Here is a 21,847-nt window from a genome sequence, read left to right on the forward strand (position 1 = left end):
ATGTAGAGGCTTGTGCAGTGAAGTCAGGGAGAGAACGGAAGAAAGCGATGGTCGGACCAGAGACGCCAGGGGAGATTCAGACACCAGTGCCCAGCGCAGCCCCGTCACAGAGAGCCAGCCTGGCAGTGGTGACCCAGTGACCCCCTTCCAAAGCCTCCATCTGCAGGGCAGCTGAAGCACAGGTACTCTGGAAGGTCTGCTCTGGAGTCTGGGAACAGCGGAAGCAAGGGAAACCCAGGAGGGTTTCTGGGAGCGCCCCTCCAGCTACACTGCGGCCCAGGACTGAGCTGGGCACCTGCGGCCCGCCGGTGGCACTCCAGCCTTCCAGAGGCCTGGCCGGATCCAGCGGAAAGGGCCACCAGCCAGAGAAAGGGCAAAGGTGGGCACCCCACCTCCAGATCTCCCTGGGGCAGGCTCCCTCTTCCTTCCAGCTCTTTGCCGTGTTCCCCACTGTCTCCGTGACCTCGGGGTCCCCGGCCTACGCTGGGGACTGTGAAGGTGACCACCCCGGAGCAGACTCGCCGCAGTAGGACTGAACCCAGTTCGGCAATAGTGACTCCCTCGACGTGGAGCTGGCGAGGGCTCTGAGCCCATGGGCACGGGGTTCAGCCCCTTCCGGTGTTCCCGACGTGACCTGCCTCCTTGATCCCAGGGTGTTTTGAGGTGACCCACGGAAGTCCCCATGGAGACATAACCCTGCTTGGATAATCCCACATGAGGGTCCACCTCTGCTCACCTTCTTGATTCCAGGAGCTTCGGGAAAGGAAGGACGCCACCCTCCACTGGCATAGGCCCCTCTGTCCCCCTTGCAGCTGCCCGCGGAGGGTGCCAAGGCGGGCCCAGCTCTCCATGGGGGGATGGAGAGGAAGAGCTCGGGGTGCTGTGGGGCCCCAAAGAAGCGGGGCCTGTCCTTCTCCATCGAGGAGATCTTAAAGAGGCCGGCTGAGAGGAGCGATGTGGTCAGGCTGGAAGGGGCAGGTGGGCAGGGCACCAGGCAAGCAGCAGCTGCAGACTCCCGGCCGGAGAGACCCCCGCAGGACCAGCCCCAGGGTAAGTGTCTTCTGGCCATTTCTCATCTGCTCCGGGGTCTCCAAGACCCAGCTGCACTCAGGCAGAGAGAAAGGTGCTCCATATCAACAGAAGCGAAGCCTTCAGAATTCAAAGAGATGTTAGGCACTGGGCTGGTAGCCTTAAATACTTTTCTACCCAGCCCGGGACTGGGGCTGTTCCAATTGTGGACCAAGGCTCAGTTCATTGCAGGATGCAGGGACCTGGGGCTTGTTCCTGTAACCAGGCCACAGCTGAGAGTTATCATTTATTTATTCAGCATTTACAATGTGGTCGGCACTGTCCCGGAGGCTGTGCATGTCTCTTCCTTAACTTCAGTAGAAAAGCATAATTATCGTAACTTGACAGATGTGGAAACTCATCTGTAAAGAGAAGAGGTGGGTGATGCCCCCAAGTCACAAAGCAGAGGACCCGAGACCCAGCCGCCCCCAAACACCTGCTCCGTCTGTCGTGTTCTTTCCCTTCGTAAGCAGAGTTCAGCCTGCACGGCCTCTAGTGGCTGAAGCTCTGCCCCGGATCTGCCCACCCTGATCACACCCCAAGCCAGTGCCCACCCCAGGACTTGCCCCCAAATAACAATGACCAGATCCCAGGCCCCTGCTTGAGAGCCAGCTTGAGGAGGGAGGGCTGGAGGAGGGCACATACACGCTAAGAGTCAGGAGTCAGCAGTCAGTGTCACCTCTCCCCCGGCCTGCTGAGCCACCTCGGCAAAGTGCCTTTCCACTCTGGCCTCAGCTTCGTCCTCGGTGAGACGGCTGAGTGACGGAGGAAATGGAGCTGGTGATGCCTCGAGGGTCCACTGGAGTCTGATAGGAGACGAGCCTGGAGTATCTCACAAAAGGGTCCCAGTCCTCTTTCCTTTCCACCCCTTTAATCCAAGGAAAGGAAGCTCAGGGGGGCCCGTGATGTCTTCTCCTACCAAGCATGGAGTTCCAATCCCTCCACCAAGTCACCAAGTCTCCCAAGATGGGGATTGTGCTCAGAGGCGGGCCAAGGGAAAGACCATGGCGGGCAACACGTCCCCGGGGAGCTGGCAGCTTTCCCAGTAGCTCAGTCTATCAACAGGAAAGGGCCCCAGCTTGATTTTGAGAAGTTCATTAATATCTTCCAGTGAATTGAATGAGCAACGAGCATTCACAGAAACCATTCTTCTAAGGGTCTAACCAGAGTCTCTCCTGCTGCAGCTACATAAAATCCATGTCTGTCCTCTCTGCCGTGGAGAAAGAGAGACATCTAATTTCCCCTCCCAGAGCAGCTTCCCTTCTCCTAGCCTGACACTGGCTGATGGCGAAAAGGAGGCCGGTCATTCTAAACCTCCCCTGAAGCTGCTGGCATGCTTCATGCCAGCTGTCCCGCGGGACCCAGAGGAGACCCCCCCAGTAAGTGCTTACGAAAATAGCAGTCATAAGATTGGACGGTACTCCACGGCTCTCATGGCAATCTCACGGCCGTTGTTCTATCCATTTGTCACAGTTGTGAGCCCTGCCTTAGAGCTGATGAAATCAAGAAGACAAATCACCTGCAAAAACCGCAGAGTAGGTAGCATTAGAATTGAACCCTGGTGGTCTGAGACCATCCAATCTAGATTATTCCTGAATGTGGCCTAAATCCATCCGTCTCCCCGCTGGGCTGGAATTCAGCATGTCCAAGACTCGTAAGGGTCGCCGTGGTGGTTTTCAAGATGACTTTGAGGGGCAGGCAGACAAAGATTTTTTTTTTTTTAACATCTTTATTGGAGTATAATTGCTTTACAATGTTGTGTTAGTTTCTGCTGTATAACAAAGTGAATCAGCTATATGTATACATATATCCCCTTATCCCCCCCCTCTTGTGTCTCCCTCCCACCCTCCCTATCCCACCCCTCTAGGTGGTCACAAAGTACCAAGCTGATCTCCCTGTGCTATGCGGCTGCTTCCCACTAGCTAGCTATTTTACATTTGGTAGTGTATATATGTCCATGCCACTCTCTCACTTTGTCCCAGCTTACCCTTCCCCCTCCCCGTGTCCTCAAGTCCATTCTCTACATCTGCATCTTTATTCCTGTCTACAAAGATTATTTATGTCAATCATTCTGTAATGATTTCTACACTAACCTTCTATTTATGACACATGATACCATTTACCCATTTATGGTCATGATGTGAGGTTTTCTTTTAAAATAAATGTATTTATTTAGGTAAAACAAAAAAAAAGTCTGTTTAAATGTGAAGTAAATAATAATGCAGGTGAGATGCCAGCTTGTCAGAAACTACAAAGGTAACTTGCACAAACTGCAAAGAGCTGGATTCTGTGAGATGCTAGGCTGGGCGGGGAGGGCAGAAAGCTGGGGTTCCAGAAACCTGGCCTCTAAGACCTGGTCTGGCACCGATGCACTGGAGGACCTCAGGCAAGCCGCTCCCCTGGCTGGGCCTTCATTTCCTCATCTGGAACACGAAAGAACAGAGCTAGAACATTCCTAAGGGCCCTCCCCGCTCCGACATGCCATGACCGATTCCACAACAAGCTGCTTGCGCAAAAGCCTCGGTGGTGTCACTCGTGGGCATTTTCCATGGCAGAAGCTTCCTCCCTGCGGAGGGGTGTCCGTGCCAGGCAGGGCAGGACCTACTCACCACCTCCACCTCTCACTGCCCCCCAGAAGGCCCCACCCCCACCAGTGCTGGTGGCCCAGCTGATGCCTTTCCACCTCTGTCCTGTTCCCCACCAAACATACACACACACACACAGATACACACACACACACACACACACACACACACAGCATGCAGGAGCCCTCAGGGAATGGGCAACAGGACAGAAGAGGTGCATCCAGGGCCCTCCCCTGTCCCAATAATAACAACAGAGGAATAAACTCCTCTTTGTCTCCACTTAAAGGGCTTCACAGAGGGGCTCCTGGAGGTTGACCGGCAAGCGTTACCTGCGGATCCCAATCCCCTAGGGAGCTCGTGAAGATGCAGCATTCCAGGCCTGGCACCTAAGACTCTGCCTCTAGTCTAGGGTGGAGCCCAGGAATCTATTCTAGCGCGCTCTCCCAAGTGAGTCTGACGCAGGTGGTCCAAGGACCATTTTTTTGAGAAGGCTGAAGTCCAGAGAGGCAAACTGGCTTGTTCGGTGCTACAGAGCAATACGTGCCAGAGCCGGGGCCAGGTCAGCGATCCAGACCAAGGCCAGTGCTGGGCCTCCCTCATTTCTCATGGCAGGGACCAAGGTCCCTCCCCACAGCTTCCCACTCTCACAGGGACCCTCATAATCTAAGGCTTGGACCTTCCCCAGCCTCAGTGGAAAAATCCAAGAGGGTCTCTCAATTTGAAGGGATGCTAAGCCCAGCTGCCCTCTCACTCCTCCTGAGAGAGGAAAGCCCCCCAGAGTTCGGGGAGCCTCAAAGTCCAGGGAGACCCAGTCAGGAGGAAGTCACTTTGTACTGGAGGATCAGACCCTGGAAAGAAAGAGGTCATCTCTGCACCTGTCCCACTGATGACCCTCTGCAGGGAAATTGCGAGTCCCGGGGGGGAAAGGAGAGAGGAAGATGGGCAAAGAAGGGACCACTTCAGTGGGTAAACCAGTGTGGATCTTCTGGCCTGGGAGGGACACGGATATCTTCCCTTGTCCATTCACGGGCCATTCAGTCCCTCAGTGAATCATTGCTGAGTGCTTACTCTGGGCCAGGCTCCAGGCTGGGGAGGCAAAGGTGAATAAAACCAGAAGTAGTGGCCACCCACCTGGAGCAGAAGTGGGGTCAGCAATGAGAGTCCTGACAACACCACCTTGGGGCGGTGCTGACTTCTGCCCCTCTTATCTGGTGGGGGTGGCCGGGGGCACCGTGCAATTCTTGAGACTGGAAGAATATCTTCTTGCAGTGGTCAGCAGCGTTTCTACAAAGGGCCACACGTTAAGTTTTGATAGCTAGATGGTCTCTGTGGCAATTACTCAACTCTACCATCACAGCTGAAAAGGAGACAAGGTATAAATGAACGCGTATGTTTATCTTCCAATAAAACTTTATTTACAATAACAGGCAGAGGGCCAGATCTGGCCTCAGGCTGTAGTTCATCAACCCCTAACCCACTGGTGTGACATTCAAAGTCCTTCACAGACTGGCCCTGCTGATCTCCAGCTTCCTCCCCCATCACGGCCTCCTGCCCCTCACCTTCCGGGCACATGGAGCATCTCTCCCACTTCAATCTTTCTTGCCCTTTCAATGCCTCCAGACTTTGCCCTTTAGAAGCCTCTGCGCCCCTCCCCCTTCTTCTTCCTCCTTTTCCTCTTCTTTCCCTCATCCTCTCCCTCTGTCTGAGCTTCCTGTGGCCATTGTACCAAATTACCACAAACTGAATGGCTTAAAACAACAGAAATTTATTATCTTAGAATTTCAGAACCAGAATTCCAAAACCAAGGTGTTGGTAGGGTTGATTCCTTCCAGAGGCCCTGAGGGAAAACCTGCTCGATGGTTCTCTCCCAGCTTCCAGCGGTTGCTGACACCTCTGGGTCTGTGTGAAATCCTCCTCTCCTGTCTCTCATAAGGACACCTGCCATTGGATTTAGGGCCCACCCTAAATCCAGGAGAATCGCATCTCAAGGTCCTTAGCCTAATCATATCTGCAAAGACCCTATTTCCACATAAGGTCACATTCACAGGGACCAGGGGTTAGAACTTAGACATTTCTTCGTGAGGGGAACACAGTTCAACCCGCTCCACCTTTCCTCACTTCTTCGTCCCCCTCATTTTCCTCTTTCCCCCCTCTCTTCCCTGTCCCCTTCCTCTTTCTTTTCTCTTCCTCCCTCTCCTCTCCCTCCTTCCCCTCCCCTTCCTCCTCAGCCCCCAGCTGCCTAGAACTAAAGGCAGTGGCTCTGCTCTGCTCTGGGCCCTGGGAGAGGGAGCCCGGACTCAGGGCTGGGGCCAAGCCTTCTTCTCGCTGTTCCTCTTCTTCTCTCACACTCTTCCATGCTGGGGTGATGGTTTCTTATTCCTTATGACTCCTCATAGGTCGCTTTCGGTCCCCATATATAGAACTCTCAAAGTTCCTTTTTTCCTTTCTTTTAATCAATGCTTGTTGCTACAGAGGTTTACTCCTCCAAATACTCCTTGTACTGTGGCAGTTGTTAATCATTTTTTGGCCAGAAATGGCTCTTCTCCCTGTTTACAGGGCCTGGGGCTTTGGATACCTCTAATCTGCGTGCTCTGCATACCTACACTCAGGCTGGCCTTCTGTATGTATTTTCACAGAGATAAGAGCTAGTTAACTTCTTCCTCAGTTCTCGGCAGGAAGGGTAACTGAATATGGATTCCCGCATTGAATAGAAACAAGTTCTGTGACACTTTCTGTGTCACATCAGGAAACATCCTCTAGCTTCACAGCTTGTGTTGTCTGTCTGTTCCCCTGCATTGTCACAAGTATAGAATGGAAAGGAATAAGGGCAGGAGGGAAGCAAACACACACATACATACACACACACACACACACACACACACACACACACACACAACTTCTCAGCGAGGAAAACAGTTATAACTGTTGAAATATGATGGCACCTTGAAAGCACATGTAATCAGCCCATGTTCCAGTACCCTGTGCCCAAATCCAAGCACACCGTCACGAGAGCCACACTGTAGCAACACAGAGAAACATACAAACCTGGCAAAGTGCTTTGAGAATGCAGAGGAGAGAGCAACAAACTCTGCTTGAAGGAAGGCTTCAGAAGGAGGTGGCATCTGAGATAGCAGTCAGGCAGAGGAGGAGAGAGAGCACGCCAGGCAGAGGGAAGCAGGTGCAGCAGCCCAGAGGAATAAAAAGGAATATTCCTTTTGAGAAACAAAGAAACTCAGAGTGGCTGGAGTTGAGAAATCATGGACCAATGTCGGCGGAGATGAGAGGAATGAGTTAGGCTGAGGTCACGTGTGCCAAGCCAAGCACCTTGGCCTTTATCTATGTCCATCAGCATCTTTAAAACCTACGTTTGGGGAATTTCAGGCTTCCGCTGAGACGCACAGTCAGAGAGACCTTGGATGAATGGGGGACGGAGCAGGCTACACTCTGGTGCCCTCACAAGGTGTCAAGAGAGGAGCCCTCCTGCTATTTGTTTTGTAGCGTTCCCGCACAAAATCCTTTAAACAAAGGTACAACTTCTATTTTAAAAAGAAAAAAAACATATGAAAATGAAAAGTGTGGTAGAGTATGAGGGGACATATATGCTGAGAGCCGTATATAAAAAATATTATGAAAGGGAGACCATACATGTGGAAAATAACCATCTTCACACTGCTGAGGGGCGGATGGGCACTGACCCAGTCACCCCTGGGAACAGGGCGCAAATCCGTGGCTGGTGAGCTTTCCAATGGTCTCTCAGCTGTTTCTTTTAGCAATTTCTTTATCCTCATCTCTTTCCACTCTAGCTGTATTCTCTGGGTTGTTTTTTATTTATACAAGTAATCCACGTTTATCATAGAAAAATTAAAAATACAGATAAACAGAAAGAAGATAAAAGAAAATGTAGCTATAACTACCATCTCCTATCCAGTAGTAAGTACCATTAACACTTTGATACATGGATACATAAAGATTGAGAGAGATTTTTTTGTACAAATATGGAGGCTGGTTTCTTGCACACTGAAATTTAGCACTCTTTACTTATCGATTAAAAAAAAAAATCTGTTGTGTTTCCACATGGAGATTCACAACAGACCTTGGAGAGAAGGAAATCTTTGACTGATTTGGGTTTTGATGGATGAGTAAGAGTTTACTAGGCAAAGGAGGAGGACAGGCTTGCAGATGTAGGGGGTAGAGAGAACAACTCCCTGGAGGATAAAAAGGCATGGCCAATTTGGGGAATCTAGAAGTGATCAGGTAGAGCAGAGATAATGGAAGTGATGACTGGGCAGAAAGCAGGTGACCCTGAAAAGGGGGGAGCCTGAAGAGCTTGAATGCTGGGCCAAGGAGTGTGCCTTGCACGCTGTGGGCACAGGGAACTGTAGAAGTCCAGGACCACACCCGGAGGGAAGAGGCCAGAGCATCTCTGCCCTGGGAGGCACCTCCCTGCACCCCACCTGTCCTGTTCAGGTGTCCTCAGCCTGCAGGAGGGCCCCCAAGGGAGCCTAGATCTCCATCCTGCCGAACCCGCTGCCTTGGGAAGACAAGGACAAGGCCCATTTCCGGAGTCTTAGCCCAGCTGCAAAACCCCCGGGGCCTTAGCTGAGCGGCCAAAGCCAATTAGCAGACCGCAGAGAAGGAGCAATCAGGGGAGGGAGGCATGCACGGAAAAACATCAGTTTATAATTAGGTGGCCTAATCACCTGTGTAAATTGTGTATTTCTTATGATCAATGTGCTAAACGTCTCAGGTTTAATTAAGTTCTGCTGACTCGTTCTCTTTGAAGACCCACTGAAGTGTGACTCACAGCTCCAACAATTAATAACCGGGTGAGAAGCAACTTGAAAGGGGCGGCAGTTCCCTGCCCCCTTCCCCATGACTAAGAATCATCCCATGCAATGGGTGCTCCATCCATGAACTGGTACTTCCAGCTTCCTGTTTAATGAGGTTCCTTCTGGTTCCAAAATTCTACCTGCAGAGTCCTGTGTCCTGCCTTCTTCTCTGTTCCATATTCCATTTATGCTGTTCTGCCTTCCCTCACCTGCTTCATCTCTCTCGTCACCTACTGCGGTCTGTAACCCAAGCATCAGGCTTCCTGGCCCCCTCACTCCTTTCCTACAGCAGCCTCCCCCTGCATTTGATGGGAAAACTGAAGTGTTGACCTTCATACTTCCTGAGCCAACCCCTCAGATTCTGCTCTTCCCCATCCTCCCTGCCCTGTGGACCATGGGCAGGTCATTCTGCCCTGAGTCACCACCTGGAGCTCCAGGGCACCATCCTCTCCACTGGACATGCTCCTTCTCCCCAGGCACCAGCAGAGAGATGGGCCTGGACCAGTCTTCCCTTCCTCTCACTTTCCCTGTACTTCCAGTTTTCCCAACACCATCAAAGTCAGCTCTATGACTGATGGATACTCTCCTTCCTAGACATATGTGGCAATTAGAGGAAACTGCAACACAAGAAGAAACTTAAAGTGAGACCCAGAATATGACTTTTTCAAGAACCCAATGAGAAAACCTGTAAGGTAGCACTATCCAATAGAACTTTCTCTGATAATGGAAATGTTCTATATCTGTGCTGTCCAATATGGTAGCCACTGGCCACATGTGGTTATTGACCTATGGCTAGTGTGACTAAGGAACTGTATTTTTTATTTTATTTTAACAGCCATAGGTAGATAGTGGCTACCATATTGAACAAGGCAGACCTAAGGAGTTAAACTTTTAACAAGGTCCAGCCTTAGATCCTAACCTTGTTTCCCTAGCTCCAGGTTCAAGTCTATCTGTCTCCCAAAATGGCTCTTCTGGTGGGGTGTCACTAGTCATATTTCAGGGACCCCCCACTCACTGGGGGTGATCTCAACTCCAGGACCCCTCTCCCTACCACTCCTTTTTATAGTTCTCCAATTTAGGGATATTCAGTCTCAAATAACAGCCCAAGAAGAGTTGTATGGGGACAATCAGTGTTTGACTATTGACACCCCAAGAACCCATGCTCAGTCTTAGGGGAGGGGCTTTGGCCCTTGAGTCCTGCAGGCCGGTCCACTTGGGGCTCAGCCTCCATCTCGACAACTATGTGAATTTTAGACACCCCTCTTTCTTCACAGGAGAAGTCACTACAGCTGTTGGGCACATACACATAGACCCCATCACCATCACCATCTCTCAAGAATAAACATTTATCCTGAGAATGTATAGTTCAAAGCTAATGAGAATAATATTTTTCTTACTGGTCCATAACTTGCCAAGCAGCCCCTCCCCAATTATTTTGCAGGGTAGGGTTCAGATCTTTTCCTCTTCACCTTATCTCCAAATTATGCCCTTCTGGTCCTACAGGAAATACGGGAAAGCCATATATATCTTAATAGCTGCTCCCTCAATTACACAAATGGAAACTTGAAATAATCATTTTATTAAGGAATCTATACTTAGTCATGAGCCCTTGTTTGCCTAACTTTCCTTCTGGGGAAAAAGGAGGAGATAGCTTATTTCTATTACAATCTACATTCTGTTTCTAATCCTCTGTTTTCCACATTGCTTACTTTCCTGTATTCCGGTTCGGCACCCTACGTTTTCTGTTCAGTATCCTCTATTCCAAAGCTCTGTATTCTCAGAAGAATCCCAGATCCATGCTGTCCTTGACCTCAGTTTTCCCGTCCAGCCTGGAATCTTCCATTCTGTGAATTTTTTTAGCAATTTTCTATAGAACTGCACTGTATCACTAATATCATCTAAAATGCTGACCTCTTGAATGAATGAATGAATGAATGAGATACTGTCAGCATGGCTTGCCATTTCTCTCTACATCAGTTCTGGCTGGGTTTGGCTCTATCCCTTAAATACACCACCAGCTCTAAACATAGAATAAATCTCTCTTTTTTTTTTTTAATTTAAAAAGTAGGGTGGACTTGAGGAGGGAAAAGGGGATAGAGAAGGAGAGAAATCAGATCACATCAGCTGGTTCACAATCCAATAGCTTACTCTAGGGGGTAATCATGTTTGAAACCTCACTGTCCGGGACTCCCAAGAAGCTTCCAAGAGTCAGAAAAATGAGTAAAAGTACTTTGAGGGGATAAAAAAATGGACTAACAAAAATGAGGGGTAGTCAGGAGGGGTGAGACCAAAGGCAGACTATGAAATGCACTTGTTGATTCTCAGAGATGCAGGAACAATTCAGCCAGGAGAGTTATTCTCAGCAGAAATCTCTCCTCTCTGGCCCTCTCCTTTCGCCCACCAGGCAAGCCCAAGGCCAGGCTTTTTAAGCCATTCAGCCTCCAACTGAAGAGAAAAAGAATTACAGAATGTCAGGGCCTTAGCGATTTGATCATTCAAACCCTCTCTCCTCTCCCATTTCTACAGATGGGGAGACTGAGGCCCAGAGAGTAAATAAAACATGGCCCGAGCTGTAGACTGGAGCCAGGAACAGAGCTCAGGGCTTGTGACATCCAGCTTCGTGGGTTTTCTACTGTCCAATGATAGCAGGATGGATAATAAGCGCACACACACACAAAAGTTAACTGATCTCTTCAGCTGCTAAACCGTCACAAGTGAAATCCATTTTTCAGTGTGTCTACTCCAGCTTATAGTTTGTGGTGGTTTTACCTCTTTTGGGGGAAAAAGAAAGTGGACTGAGTGGAAGTAAGGAGACCTCAACAAGAGTTTAGATCCCCACCCCTCCTTTCCAGCTAATTCTGCTCTCTCCTGACCTGTGACATCTGACAGTGCACAAGAGTCCAGACAAATCATTCCGCGTTGCTTCTCGTGACAGTGTCTTATCTGCCGAATGGGTTGAGAACAGAGCCTAAATTTCACCTTTATTCATTTAGAGCAAATACTTATGAAGCTCCCAATAGGTGCCAGTTACTCAGCAAGTCCAATGCATAGTCCCTGCCCTCCAGGAGCTCACAGTGGAGAGAGACACAGAGACACAGAGAGACAGAGAACAGCAGGCTTCTTTCCCCAGAGGGTCTGAGTCTTGCCAATATGCGTGAGGGATGCTAGGACAGGACATACCTAGATTCACCATCATTTTCTGAGAGCAGACTTTTCTTACAGGAGTGACAAAGAAATCAGGAGCCATGGTGGTGAACTAGAATGGTAGGAATTGGCCCCAAAAGTGAAGGTGATCTGGGGTGGGGGGGGGTGTACCTTTCCTACTATTCCTAAAATTGCATCATGTGGTCTTTGTTGCAAGTCAGACTAGAATTGTAACCCTGGCCTCAGAAGTCCATGGTCAGGGAGACAAACCTGCCCCACCTGGTTTGGTGCTTCCTCCAATGTTGACCGTCCCTTGGTTCCATCAGGAGGTACAGCAAGGCTGGTTGAATCTCCATCCTCCCTACTCTCCTAGCTTCTCTCGCCCTTTTCCAGAGCAGCTTTCCAAATCCCTTCTCCATTCCTCCAGCCTCTAACCCCTCCCACCTCCTTCACTCTCTGCTGATGACCTGAGCTCCCATTGTCCTGTCCTGAACAACTCAATGCCGGGTATAGTGAGCACCTCTGACCCGCCTGCCCCGCAGCCCTGCTCCATCAAGCAGCCGCCAAAGCCCTCACTCTTCTTCCTCAGTTTCTCCTCCTGAGAGTCTTCAGGTATATGCTCCAGGCTGCACTCCAGACTTTTCCCCAACCTCCCTCTAGCCTTTTTCGCACCTTCTCGACATAAAAGTTCTTCTTTTCCTCCCTGCCTTGACTTCATCCCAACCACTCACACCTCAATCCAATTTAATACAACATATACTTGTTGAAGTTCCTACCCAGTATCAGAGACACTGTATTTAGTGTGTTTGTGGATAACACAAAATTGTTCTTTTTCGCTTGGCTCTGACCATCCTAATTCGACCCAAGTGGTCTTCCTGCGGACCTCAATGACGTCCTAAATGCCAAATTCGGGACCACATGCCTCACAAATCCATGTTGGAACAAGGCAAGCTAAATATACATACACACAGGCCAAGGTCAGGGTCTAGCACTATACCTGGTACTTAATAGGTGTTGAATAAACACACTGATTGTTTCTTATTTTTCTTCCCCTTCATCCTCTCTAATTTAAAGTCTGTGATCACTCCTTTCTTTCCAAACCTCTCTTCCCCCACGTTTTCTATGGAATTTTGTGGATCTGAGCTCCCTCTGTCTTAGGTAGGGTTCCCCCAAAAATAGACTGAGAGAGAGATTGGCTGGAGAGATTACATGATGTTATACTGTTATTTGTTTTAAATCCCTGGGACCACATGAACATGGTCTCTCCAGCTGTCAACTGCAATATTTCCTCCACATCCCAGCAAACCTTTCTGAAGATGTGCACAGTTGTTATGTCCTCCAATTCCCCTCCCCTTCTCTCCTCTGCCCACTGCCCCTGAGCCCTTGCTGCCCCTATTCTGTGGGAACTGCTAACGTTAAGGTCCTCATGCAGCCAGGTTCAAGGACCCCCTTTCTGTCCTCATTGCAATTAATCCAGTCACAGCATGGACACAGCTGAGCCTTCTTTCTTAAAAGAGTTTCTTTGCTAGGTGTCTATGTCACTGCACTTGTCGCCTACCACAGAGACCTGTCCTTCTTGGCCTCCCTCATTGATTTCTCCTGGGTCCCTCATTGGCTCCTGAACCTCTAAATGGTGGATGGACCCAGGCTCACTCCTAGACCCTCCACTTTTCCCCTCCTGCCTAAGTGATTTCACCCACTCTCATGAGATCAAAGGCCAAATATACGCTGATGAGTCCCAAATGTGAACCTCAGTCCCAAGATCCCCTTTGAGCTCCAAACACATAAGCATCCGCCTATTTGATCATTTGCTTTGAATAGCCAACAGGCATCTCAAATTTAACACGTCCAAACTGAATACCTGATTTCCCGTCTCTCTCTCACAAACACCCACACATACACACACACACACACACGGGCACGCAGGCCTAGCTTCATGGGCCTGTGTGTGACCAGTGTAGTTGCACAGGGCCCTGCGCTCAGAAGGAGGCCTGGCACTTGTGGGTTAAAGCTCATGGTCACCCTCTTGAAATTCTTAATGATTTTATGTCTGAATCTGTGTTTTGTAAGCGCAATCCAGTGGAACCACGAAGCACGTACCAGGGGCCTGGATCCTCAGCTCAGGCTCAGGGCCCCTCTCACCACCTCCCTGCTTCCCTGGGATGGGCTCTCAGCCACTTGTTTCCCCGCCCCTACCCAGTGACTGCTGCCTCCTCTGTCGTCTGTGTTGGGGGTATTGGGGAGGGAAGGGCACGGATGTGAGAAGGTCAAGGTCAGGCACAGGCACCCTGGCACCAAGTTGAAGGGTGGGCCCTGTGAGGGCCCACACTCATGCTATTAGTATCCCTGTGCCCAAGGGAGCAGGGCCTTAAGTAGCAAATAAAAAACCACCCTGACAAGTCAAGAGAGAGAGAGAGGAAGAAAGGAAAAGCTTTCTTTTTGAACCCACATTTTCCTTTTGCACTAGGACCCCACCTATGATGCAGCGGCCCTGAGTGGGCATGAGACTAGTCAAGTGGTTGGAAACAGAGTGTCAGGGGCTGACTGCTGTGCTTTTTCTGTAAAGGGCTGGATGGTAATTATTTTAGCTTTTGCAGTCTCTGTTTCGACGACTCAACTCAGCCATATAGAGTCACCTATGGCTGCCCAAAGCAGCCATAGACAATACATAAACCCATGGGTCAGGCTGTGTTCCAATAAAACTTTATTTCTAAAAACAGACAGTGGACCAGATGTGGCCCCCAAGCTGTGGTTTACCATTCCTTGTTACAGACAAGGGAAATTTGTTTGACGGTATCTGAGCAGCAGAAAGGACAATCAAAGAAGTTTCTAGAAGGTCATCTTGGCCACACTGTCCAGGATGGATGGGAGAGGAGGGTCAGCCTAGGAGCAGAGTTTCTAGGAAAGAGAACCTTGTAAAACTCCAAACCTAAGGAGCTAGAGGCCAAGTAGTGGCAACAGGGGTTGAACGGGTAGAAAAAGAGAGCACAAAAGCTTCACTGAGACCAAGGTCACTAACCCAACTTGGACCCTCTTCCATCCAGAGGAGAGGAAGGGCAAGCGGAGGATCCGAACCACCTTCACCACCGAGCAGCTGCATGAGCTGGAGAAGATCTTCCACTTTACCCACTACCCTGATGTCCACGTCCGCAACCAGCTGGCAGCCAGGATCAACCTCCCAGAAGCTCGGGTACAGGTACAGCTATCCCCGCCCTCGGCCCCCCACCTCAATGCACTTGGGGCCATGGGTAAGATCCCATGTATCCTGCACCCTCTGGGGCTGCCCCAGCAGAAATTTTCCATTGGCTTTATCCCATGAGTACAGTTATATTGGCCAAATATCATTTTCCAGGAAATGAGGCCACCATAGTTATAAGATGGTTTCTCACCTTGGGGGATGGACACAGAGGTAGCAGAGATATCTGCTTCCACTCCCTCCTTCTGCACTTGGCTGTAGCTCCAGAACAACGTTCACCACACAGCCTCATTCACAAAATAGGTCTTGACAATCTAGACCAGGGCTCAACAGACTTTTTCTGTAAGGGACAAGATGCTAATTAAGTTAGGCTTTGGAGGGCCATAACGTCACTGTCACAACTATTCAACTCTACCCTTGTAGCACAAAAGCAGCCGTAGTTTACAGTATGTAACAAATGAGCATCTTCCAATAAAACTGTACTGGTGAACACTAAAATTTGAATTTTGTATCATTTGCATGTGTTACCAAATATTATTCTCGTTTAGATTTTTTTCCCAACCATTTAAAAATGTGTAAACCATTCTTAGCACAAGCGTTGTACAAATACAGGTAGGAGGCCAGAGAAAGCCCAAGGCTCTAGTTTGCCAACCCCTGACCTAGAACACGTGGGCATCACTTTGGAGGCAGCACAGAGAGGTGGCAAGGACCCTCTATGGTCAGAGACCTAATCTGTAATCTGTCATTTTTTCCCCCCAAGTGTTTATGGCTTCCTCTGTGGTTAGAGATACAGTAGCCCCTTGTCACTCACTAGGGGTATGCCTCGCCCTCTGCATATCCCCAGTCCTGCAAGAACCGCTCTAGCAAATCCAATTGTTACATGTTGGCACTCTCTCTAAAACAGTTTTCTAAATCACTCTTCATTTTTTTTTAACAAATGTGATGGAGGAACTATACTCAATATCTTTTTTTTTATAATTTCATTTTTAATGAATAAACAAAAAAGCAATCCTTGAAAAACAGAACAATATAAATTTTTTTATTTTATATTGGAGTATATTTGATCTACAATGTTGTGTTAGTTTCAGGTGTACAGCAAAGTGGTTTAGTTATACATAAACATATATCTATTCTTTTTTTCAGATTCTTTTCCCATATAGGTTATTACAGAGTGCTGAGTAGAGTTCCCTGTGCTACACAGTAGGCCCTTGTTGATTATCTATTTTATACGTAGTAGTGTGTATATGTTAATCACAACCTCCTAATTTATCCCTCCCCCCATCCACCTTTCAATATCTTATAACCTATAATGGAAGAGAATGTTAAAAAAGAATATATATATTTATATGTATATGTATAACTGAATCACTTTGCTGTACATCTGAAACTAACACAACATTGTAAATCAACCTTATTTCAATAAAATTAAAAAAAAAATATGATGGACTCATTCGAATTCAAAATCTGCTCCAGGGTCCATGTCAACATTCCACCCTTCATTTCACTGGAACCTACTTTTCTTCTGGTGAACGACCACCCCTGTCTGGACTTCTCCCCTTTTTCTTCCTATTTGAAATCAGTCACCAGCTAGGTGGGTAGCATCTGCATCTAGTGTAAAGCCCAGAATTCAGCATCTGCCTCGGCAGAATGACCAAGTGCAGACGGCAGCATGTCATGGACAATCAGGGCACTTGTGAACACAGGGAACCGTCAACATTCAACCAACCTATAGATGCCACGGGGCCCAAAGGGGTTGCAAACCGGTGGCCCACCAGCAGGAAAGAACCCAGATGGGTTTTATTTGAGCTGCACGGTATCTTAAATCTCAGCGCTTTCACATAAAAATCAAGATTTCTGCCTTAGAAGTTGGATGAGGTTGCAGCGCTGGCGTCACATTTCCGCATGGTGACTGTTGGCTAAAGCTGAGAAGCTGCCCCCTTTAGCCCCTGTTCACCGCAGACCCCACCACTCCCAGTTACATGGCACCCAGCTGCGTCACCCCCTCCCATGAGCCCACACCCCTGCAGGTATTGAAGGTTGTGATCCCGGGTCCCCTCTCCCAAGGCAGATCAGATCCAAAGAAATCCTGGATGCCACGGAGCTTCCTGAACTGTAAAGGGTTGGTCCCTTGGAAGGCGCCGTCATTATGCATTTTGGGGGGAGGAACTAGATGGAGAAAATCCCTTTTGCTTATCTCCATCCTCTCTCGCCTTCATCTCAGATCTGGTTCCAGAATCAGCGAGCCAAGTGGCGGAAGCAGGAGAAGACCAGCAGCCTTGGGGCTTCGCCGCAGCCGAGCGAGGCCGACTTGGCCCCGCCCACAAACCCGGACGTGGTCGTGAGTGGCTGAGGCGGAGGGCGGGGGGCGGTCGCTGGCGGGAGAGGGGGTGTGGCTGGGGACCTCGGGAGCTCAGTAAAAAGTGCAACGGCAATTCTTTCAGAAAGATAGTGGGCACGGATGGTCGGGAAGTCGCTGCCTCTGTCCCCGTGTCCTCCTCCACTGAGTGACAATCCCACTCCTCTCCCTCCTCCGGGGACCCACGTGTATTACTTATGCAAAAGTTCTCAGTTTATGGAGCAGGATCACAGAGTAAAGGGCGGTGCGTGGAGGTCGAGCCCACTGGCTGGGAAGTCAGGCTGCCCCGGTTCGAATCCTAGCTCTGCGCTTAGCAGCAGTGTGGCCTGGAAGAGTCACTGTGCCCCTCAGAGGACAGTCATAGATTTGATGAGGATGAAACGACCGCTCATCACCTAGGAAATGCTCCCTAAGGATTAGCTGTTCACTGACTCAACACAGATTTGGAATGTGTACCAGATGCCAAACAGAGGGGCGGCAGCAGTACACAGAATAGACACTCCTATGGGTAACGGTTTGTACAAAGCCATGAGTGACCCTATGAGGTAAGATTTTTAATGTATCCATTTTTTGCTAATGCAGAAACTCCACTCTGAGAAGCAAAGTGACTTTTCCACAACAAACAGTTGCTGTAAATGCCGGGGTGGGGACGAGGTTTCCTGGCCCCCCTGGGCACACACTTCTCCCCAAGTTGGTCCCCCTACCCACTCCGAGCTGCCCTAGAGTAACGGGGAAAGGTTGGGAAGCCGAGGGACAGCCCAGGGTAAAGCTCAGGGCTCACTTCTCTCTCCTGGCCTCTCCTTGTGACAGGGCCCCACGCTGCTGCCCCCTGCACGGCCCAGGCTGGCTCCTCCCATAGGCTGGTGTCCACCGGCTCAAGGTCAGCTGGCCTCTGCCTGGTTCCCCGCCCGGATCGCCCTCCTCCCATGCCACCCATGGGAGACACAGCCTCTCCCGGGCCCTCTCATCATCCAGCAGACCTGCATCCCTGCACTTTGCTTTTTTTGCACCTCCGCACCCCAAATGGGGCAACATCTGTGCCACTTCCACACAGGGACCAGACATCCTCTCCTTAGTGGAGCTGCTCTCTTCTCCAGGTGAAGGCAGGTGGCGGGAAGGTGCCCAGGTCTCTGGGGGAATCAATCTCATGATCCAAAGACAACCCACAGCCCAGGAAGCCACCCTGAGCTTGTCCCTTGGAAGGTTGCATCGGACTCAGCAGCAAGGTGACCAATAAAGGAAGCTCTCATCTCTCCTGGCCAGTGTCACCCTCCTGCTTCAGGCGACAGACACTGTGTGAGGTCTCAGGATGATCTCTGGAAGGAAGAGGTCGTCCTCTTGCACCTGTGCTTCCTCTAAGTTGCTGTGTGACCTCCAGCCAGTCACTCACCCCCCCTGGGCCTCATTTGTAACACAGGCAGTTGGACAAGGTGACTTCTGAGGGGTCCTTCTGGCCCTTACTTTGGTGAGATGAACTATGGTGAGAACAGAGGCACAGAGGAGAGGAAGGAGAGGTTTGTTCATTCATTCATAAGCACTCACCTACTGAGCGCTTCACAAATGGAACTGGATATTGACATGAACAGCTGAGGCTCTGTGCCCTGAAGCTCAGTCCAGGTTGGTGGAAGGAATGGTACTGACCTCCCCCTGCAAGCAGAACATTTGCTTAATGACCTTGCAAGAGGCCCATGTCTAACACATTCTGTTTGGCTTTGATATGAATGTCCTAAAGAGGGAAGGAAATATAGAAACATTTCTTTAAAAATTTAAACAGAATTTAGTGTCTTTGTTTATTCTGCTGGCTTGGGGAGGGAATTTGTCATTTCTGGTTTGAATGAAGGGCAAGAGAGTAAGTAAGCTCTTTTCAGAGTTTTACTTCCCACGATTTGTGCAAGGGGCCTAGTTAGAAGGCCAGCCTCACTCTATGCTGAAAAGCCTAAGAAAGAGGGAGGGAGAAAGAAACTGGGGTGATTAACTTTTGTGGGCTGGGTAATTTCATAGGCTAATGAGTGGAAGGATTATTCCAACTACTTTGGAGAGGGGGTGGGGACTTCCAAGAATTGGGCCACTGCCCACTTTTTGGCCTTCTATGTAATGGCACTGGTGAAAGTCTCGTTTAGCGTATGCTAATGTATTACAATGAGTGTATAATGAGGCTCAAGGTCTACTGGAAGTCGAATCTTCCACCACTTTGGACCTAATTGGTTCTAACCAGTTTATGTCGTATCCTCAACGGCTATCTCATCCTTTTAAAGGTTGTGCCCTGTCCCCTTCCCCCCTGGTTTCAGTATGATCATATAAATATAAAATGAACAAGTGCCAACGTTTTACCTAACTCACTAATTAATGGGGGAACCAGTAAGACATCGTAACAGTTCAAAGGAGAATTCAAAGAACAGACACAAGCAGAGGCAATCAGGAATGCTGAAATGAATTACAAATGGAGACAAAAAGGGTCAATGGCCATAGGGGAGTAATCAATGGCATCTCCACCAGGCAAAATTCATTTGCATTTCTATAGACAAGTATCATTTGCATTAGTACCAGTTTCCAACAATTATAAAGAGTAGAAAAATAGCTCACAGACAATGAAAGGGGCAGAAATTCTGGAAGAGTGAGCTAGACAGAACAATCTTTTTATGCCTATTTCAAAGTCTTTCACAATTTTTCCTGACCTAAAAGTTACTTAATCTCTCTGGGGCTACCAGGACCTGCCTCAGAAGTTAGCTATGAGATTATATTAGATGATATAGCCAAGTGTTTTGTACTTGTAAAACACCATGATGTTAGGAAATGATTATTTATTGCCTTTCAAACTCCTCTAGAACTCAAGTTTAAAAGTCTACATCTAGAAAGTGTTTAGAAATACAGTAACATTTCTTTAATATTCATTGACCTTTGATGGTTCAGTTTTTTAAAAGGCTAAACAAGACACAAAACGGGCAAAGAGCAGAAATAAGAGATTCGCAGGAAAAACATATAAATAGATACTAAACATACAAAAATAGTCTCAACCTCATCCATCATTTTAAAATGTAAGTAAAACAGTAATGCAGTACATTTTTTTTTACCTTTCAGGCTGGCAAATATTTCAGTGTTGGTAATGGCTTGATGAAAGTCACTCTCATATAGAAGGAAGTATAAATTAATAAATTATTTTGGACGATAACTTCACAACTACTAATATTCAAAATGCACATCTCTTTGACTCCGTAATTGTTTTTGCAAGAACTTATCTGATAAATACACATGGATATAAATACTGTCTATAAGAATGTTCACCAAGGCTTTGTGACAGCAAACCCTGGAAACCACCAAAATAAGACACTGGTTGAGACGACTGATTATAGGATATTCATCCAGCTGTTAAAAATAATGAGAGAGACTGAAATATACCTCATGGGAAACTGTCATTAGACACATCACTGAATGGAAAAGGCATGTTTCAGAACAATATCATGGTCTCATCTGAGTAAGAAAAAGATCAGATATCCTGATATTTAAACACATCATCAAAATGTGATAGTTTCTGCACCATAATAAATCCCACCAAAACTTAGTTGCTTGAAATAATGATTTCTTTGGCTCAGGCTTGACCGGGCTTCTGGTCTAGTCGGTGCTGACTTAGCTGATCTCGGCTGGGCTTGCTCATGTGTCTGCGGTCAGCTAGTCGGTCAGTGGCCACTGGGGGAATCTCAGGTGGCCTTACTCACAGACAGGCCTGGGTTTGGCAGGCTGTTAGCTGAGGCCACAGGGTGACTGGGCCTCACTAGGCTTCCTCGTAGTGTGGCCACAGGATTCCAAGAGCACAAAGGCAGGAGGTACAAGGGCTCTTGAGGCTTGGCCTGAGAATTCACTTCTCACTTCCACTGCATCCATTGGTGAAAGCAAGTCATAAGGCCAGCCCAGATTCAGGGGGTGGGAAAATAGTCCTCCTCTTGTCAGGAAGAGCTACAAAGTGCGTGCCATGTTTACCATCCACCATAACGCCCAAATAAATTTCTCATCTAGACTTCTTCCTTGAAAGCTCCTGACACCTCCACTTGACTGTCTAATGTCATCTTGAGGCGGGAGATAGGTTGGTCCCCGGGGCAAACAGTTGGAGTTTGTTCTCTGTGGACCGATACTCCGAGACGAAAACAGTCGGACAATCAATGGAGGAGGCTGGGCCCTGCCCAGATAGAAGATAAGAGACCACATATCCCTCATTCTCAAAGTCAGGAGACCTCCCCAACTACACATGCGCAGAAAAGCTCCTTGGAGGTCAAAAGGGAGGGGGCGCCACCCCATAGTAAGTGACGTCAACCACCCATAGGCCTCTTCAGTAGAATCCATCTTGGCTAAGAGATGCGCGCACACACGGGAGGATCCTGAGATGTACCAAACACGGACTCTGAACCAGGCGAAGCAAGATGATTGGCCAAAGAAAACCCAGAAGAAATGCCCCAAATAAGTGATTTAAACTACCACGAGAGCGCGACTCTCTCCCTCTCTGAGCCCGCCCGTGTGTCTGTCCCCACGTACTGTACTGTTTTCTTCTAATAAACACTTTACTTGTTTCACTACTTTCCATCTTTGTGGGAATTCTTTTCTGCAAAGCCGAAGGGCCAGGGCCTTGTCACTGGTCACTGGTCGAGTGGCCAGCATTTGGTGCTCTCACCGCCGTGAC

The 21,847-nt window shown here is 48.7% G+C and overlaps 1 protein-coding gene across 1 annotated transcript; it reads left to right on the top strand.

Moving 5' to 3' along the window:
• The first annotated feature begins 47 nt into the window (after nucleotides 1–47).
• Nucleotides 48–18,415, top strand: ISX (intestine specific homeobox). The gene is given in 6 exon segments (XM_036867474.1): nucleotides 48–128; nucleotides 813–1,050; nucleotides 14,671–14,822; nucleotides 17,044–17,160; nucleotides 17,989–18,177; nucleotides 18,179–18,415. Coding segments are annotated over 6 exon segments (1,014 nt in total).
• The last annotated feature ends 3,432 nt before the right edge of the window (nucleotides 18,416–21,847 follow it).

Source organism: Balaenoptera musculus, chromosome 10 (assembly GCF_009873245.2).
Source record: "Balaenoptera musculus isolate JJ_BM4_2016_0621 chromosome 10, mBalMus1.pri.v3, whole genome shotgun sequence".
NCBI lineage: Eukaryota > Metazoa > Chordata > Mammalia > Artiodactyla > Balaenopteridae > Balaenoptera > Balaenoptera musculus.